Source organism: Apteryx rowi, unplaced genomic scaffold (assembly GCF_003343035.1).
Source record: "Apteryx rowi isolate R43461 unplaced genomic scaffold, aptRow1 scaffold_1046, whole genome shotgun sequence".
Taxonomy (NCBI): Eukaryota; Metazoa; Chordata; class Aves; order Apterygiformes; family Apterygidae; genus Apteryx; species Apteryx rowi.
In genome coordinates, this window is record NW_020447249.1 from 3,271 (window position 1) to 6,054 (window position 2,784).

The 2,784-nt window shown below is 70.6% G+C and overlaps 1 protein-coding gene across 3 annotated transcripts; it reads right to left on the reverse strand.

Annotated features, from left to right (window-relative positions):
* Positions 1–6: 6 nt before the first annotated feature.
* On the reverse strand, positions 7–2,778 carry RAD9A (RAD9 checkpoint clamp component A). 3 transcript variants are annotated; one of them, XM_026067740.1, is made up of 11 exons: positions 2,714–2,778; positions 2,565–2,635; positions 2,271–2,333; positions 2,025–2,139; positions 1,847–1,946; positions 1,191–1,300; positions 991–1,097; positions 835–899; positions 666–767; positions 315–519; positions 7–236 (listed from the first exon to the last, which is right to left on the reverse strand). In XM_026067740.1, exons 1-11 carry the CDS (start codon positions 2,745–2,747, stop codon positions 138–140), a joined length of 1,071 nt encoding a protein of 356 aa, XP_025923525.1. In that variant the 5' UTR covers positions 2,748–2,778; the 3' UTR covers positions 7–137. The 3 variants fall into 3 exon arrangements, with proteins under 3 accessions (XP_025923525.1, XP_025923519.1, XP_025923535.1); XM_026067734.1 differs by having other exon boundaries at positions 2,271–2,405; XM_026067750.1 differs by lacking the exon at positions 2,565–2,635 and having other exon boundaries at positions 2,271–2,405; positions 2,714–2,773.
* Positions 2,779–2,784: the final 6 nt, after the last annotated feature.

The following is a 2,784-nucleotide window of genomic DNA, read 5'->3' on the forward strand; positions in this document are numbered from 1 at the left end:
GGGGGGCCAGGCAGTGCCAGCTGCCGCGGCGGAAGGGCCCCGGGGCCGGCCCAGCTCCAAGCGCAGCCGTGCTTGCGGGCCGGGGGTGCCACGGGCGGCGCGGGGGGGGGCCGGGGAGCTCGGCGCCGTCGGGGCTGTCAGTACTCGCCGTCGCTGTCCTCCGCCAGCACCTCCTGGGTCGGGGCCAGGCAGGGCCCCCCCGGCGTCAGCACGGAGCCGAAAAACAGCGAGCGAAACTGGGGGGAGAGACRGGGTTCAGGAGGGGACTTTGCCCCCGTGTCCCCCCCCAAGGCGTGCCCGTGCCCAGCCCAGACCTTTTTGTGAGGGGGCGTCCCTGGCACAGCTTCCTCTTCCTCCTCTTCCTCGGGCTCGCTGTGTGCTGGGCCAGGGGTGCGCAGGGGGAAGGTGGGGCTGGGGGGTGCCCCGGAGCCCCCCTCGTAGGCACTGGTTTCCATGGCAATCATGTAGGATTCAAGATCGTCCGCGAAGTCATCCGCAGGGGTGGGCAAGTCAGAGGCACTGTGGTGGGGAGAGAGCGAGTGATGGCGGCAGAGGGAAACCTGTTGACTCTGGTCCCTACTGATTGAAGGCTGGGCAGGAACTGCCGCCCTCTTCGAGGCCGGGAGGGGGCACTGCCCGCTCCCTCGTGCCCTGGCCCTGCTTACCCGTTGGCCGTGGGTGATTGCGAGATGCTTTCCGGATCCGAGAGGGTGGCCAGGACCAGGTGCACTTCCAGCAGGGGGTCATCCAGGGTGAACACRGCTGGCCTGGGGGCACAGAGGCCTTGAGGCCGGGCACGGGAGCGCAGGGGGCTGCCGCGGGGCCTGGTCCTACCTGCCGGGTGCGTCGTAGTGGATGGTGAGGGGCAGATTCGAGGCTTCGGCGAAGGTCAGGAGTCCCTGTGGGGGGGCGCAGAGGAGGCTGAGGTAGGCAGAGGGATAAACTGGAGCGTCCCGGGATAAAGGGGGGGGGCCCAGGGCAGGGGCTCACCCGAAACTCCTTGAGGCAGAAGGTGATGCAGGTCCCTGGGGCCACGGCCACCTCCTGGAACTCGTCCTCGGCCAGCCACAGCTCCGTCACCATCGTCCTGCCCGGCTCTGGGGGGGGGACGGGGACGGGATCAGGGGGTCGTGCTGGTGCCCTGGCCCGGGGCGGCGGGCGGACGCTGCCTGCCAGGCATCACGGCTCACCCTTCTCATCCTCCACGTAGTTTCGGAGGCTGATCTTGCCCCCGGGGCCGGCGCTCAGCGTCACCTCGGACAGCGTCGCGGGGAAGTGGACCACGGCCTCGGCCAGCACTCTAGGGGGTCGTGGCGTGTGGGGCTGGCGGGGGCGCACACGGGGAGCTGGGGGCCCCGTGCCAACCCCAGGACCTACAGGGCCAGCCCTGCCCACCAGCAAGCCCCTTTCTGTCCCATGTGTCCCCCCCCCAGTCCCTGTGCCATGTCCCTACCCATCCCAGTGCCACCCTGATCCCTGCTCCGCATCCCTCACCCATCCCAGTGCCACCGCAATCCCCACCCCATGTCCCTTACTCATCCCAGTGCCACCCTGATCCCCACCCCATGTCCCTCACCCATCCCAGTGCCACCCTGATCCCCATGCCATGTCCCCCACCCATCCCAGTGCCACCCCCGGTTCTGTCCATGCCCATCCCAACACCATCTACAAACCCCTTCCTCTGCCCGGAGTGGTGCCACCTCTGATCCCGGTGTCACATCGCTCCGGTGCCAGCCTTGTCCGCCTGTGCCACCACTGCTCCCTGCGCCTCCCGGTTCTCTGCTGTCGTTCCCCCACTGCCCCAGCCCCGCTCTGTCCCTTGCCGCCCCCCAGCCGCCCCACTCACCGGGCTGGGGCGCAGAGGCTGTTGGCGCACTGCCGCGTGCTGAAGACGGCCTGAAGCCGCTCGCACTCCTGGAAGGCCAGGTTATGGGTCTTGGTGACACCTGGCACGGAGGGCGTGGGCTTAGTGGGGTGGGGGTGGCCTTCCCCCCCCCCCCGGCCGCCCCACCTGCGGCACTCACCGTACTTGCAGTGGAGCTGCACGACCAGGCGGCTAGCCTGCGGCTTGAGCAAGATGAGGCACTTCCCCACCGTCTTCTCCAGCGAGGGCAGCGACCGGAAGATGCTCAGGAAGGACTGCAGGCAGAGGGCAGACGCGTGGACCCGCTGCCCTGTGCTGCCACCCCCCGTGGCTGCAGAAGGAGCGGGACCCAAACAGGGACCCGCAGGCGCGCGGGCTCCCGGCGCCCGCTGCCCGGCCGGGGTACCTTCATGAGGACTTTGCAGCGGAAGTGCTGCCCGGCGCGCGGGGGGCTGCCCCTTTCGTAGAGCTGGAAGAAGAGGGGCACGAAGAGGAAGGAGGCGAAGGCAGAGCGCGAGGAGTTCACGGCCCGCAGGGACAGCTGGGGCGGGGGGGGACACAGACCGCCCGTCACCATAGCGATGCCTGACCGGCCCCTCGCGTACCCCGCCGGTCCGCCCTGCCCCGCCCCAGAGGAGACCCCCGAGCCCCGCGGGGACGCCCCGGGACAGACCGGGAGCGCCGCGGGGACGCCCCTTACCCCGTTCTCGGTGGGCTCCAGGTAGAGCTCGTCCCCGATGCGGGACAGGGAGTGCACGGCTTTGCCGAGGACTGGGGAGGCACGGGCTGAGCGCCCCCGGGCCCCCGCGGGGCAGGGCCCAGCCCCATCCCCAGCGCCGCCCCGCTCACCTTTCACGTTGCCTCCCGTGACGACGCACCTCATGGCGCAGGGGAGCCCGCGGCCGCTGCCGCCACCGCCG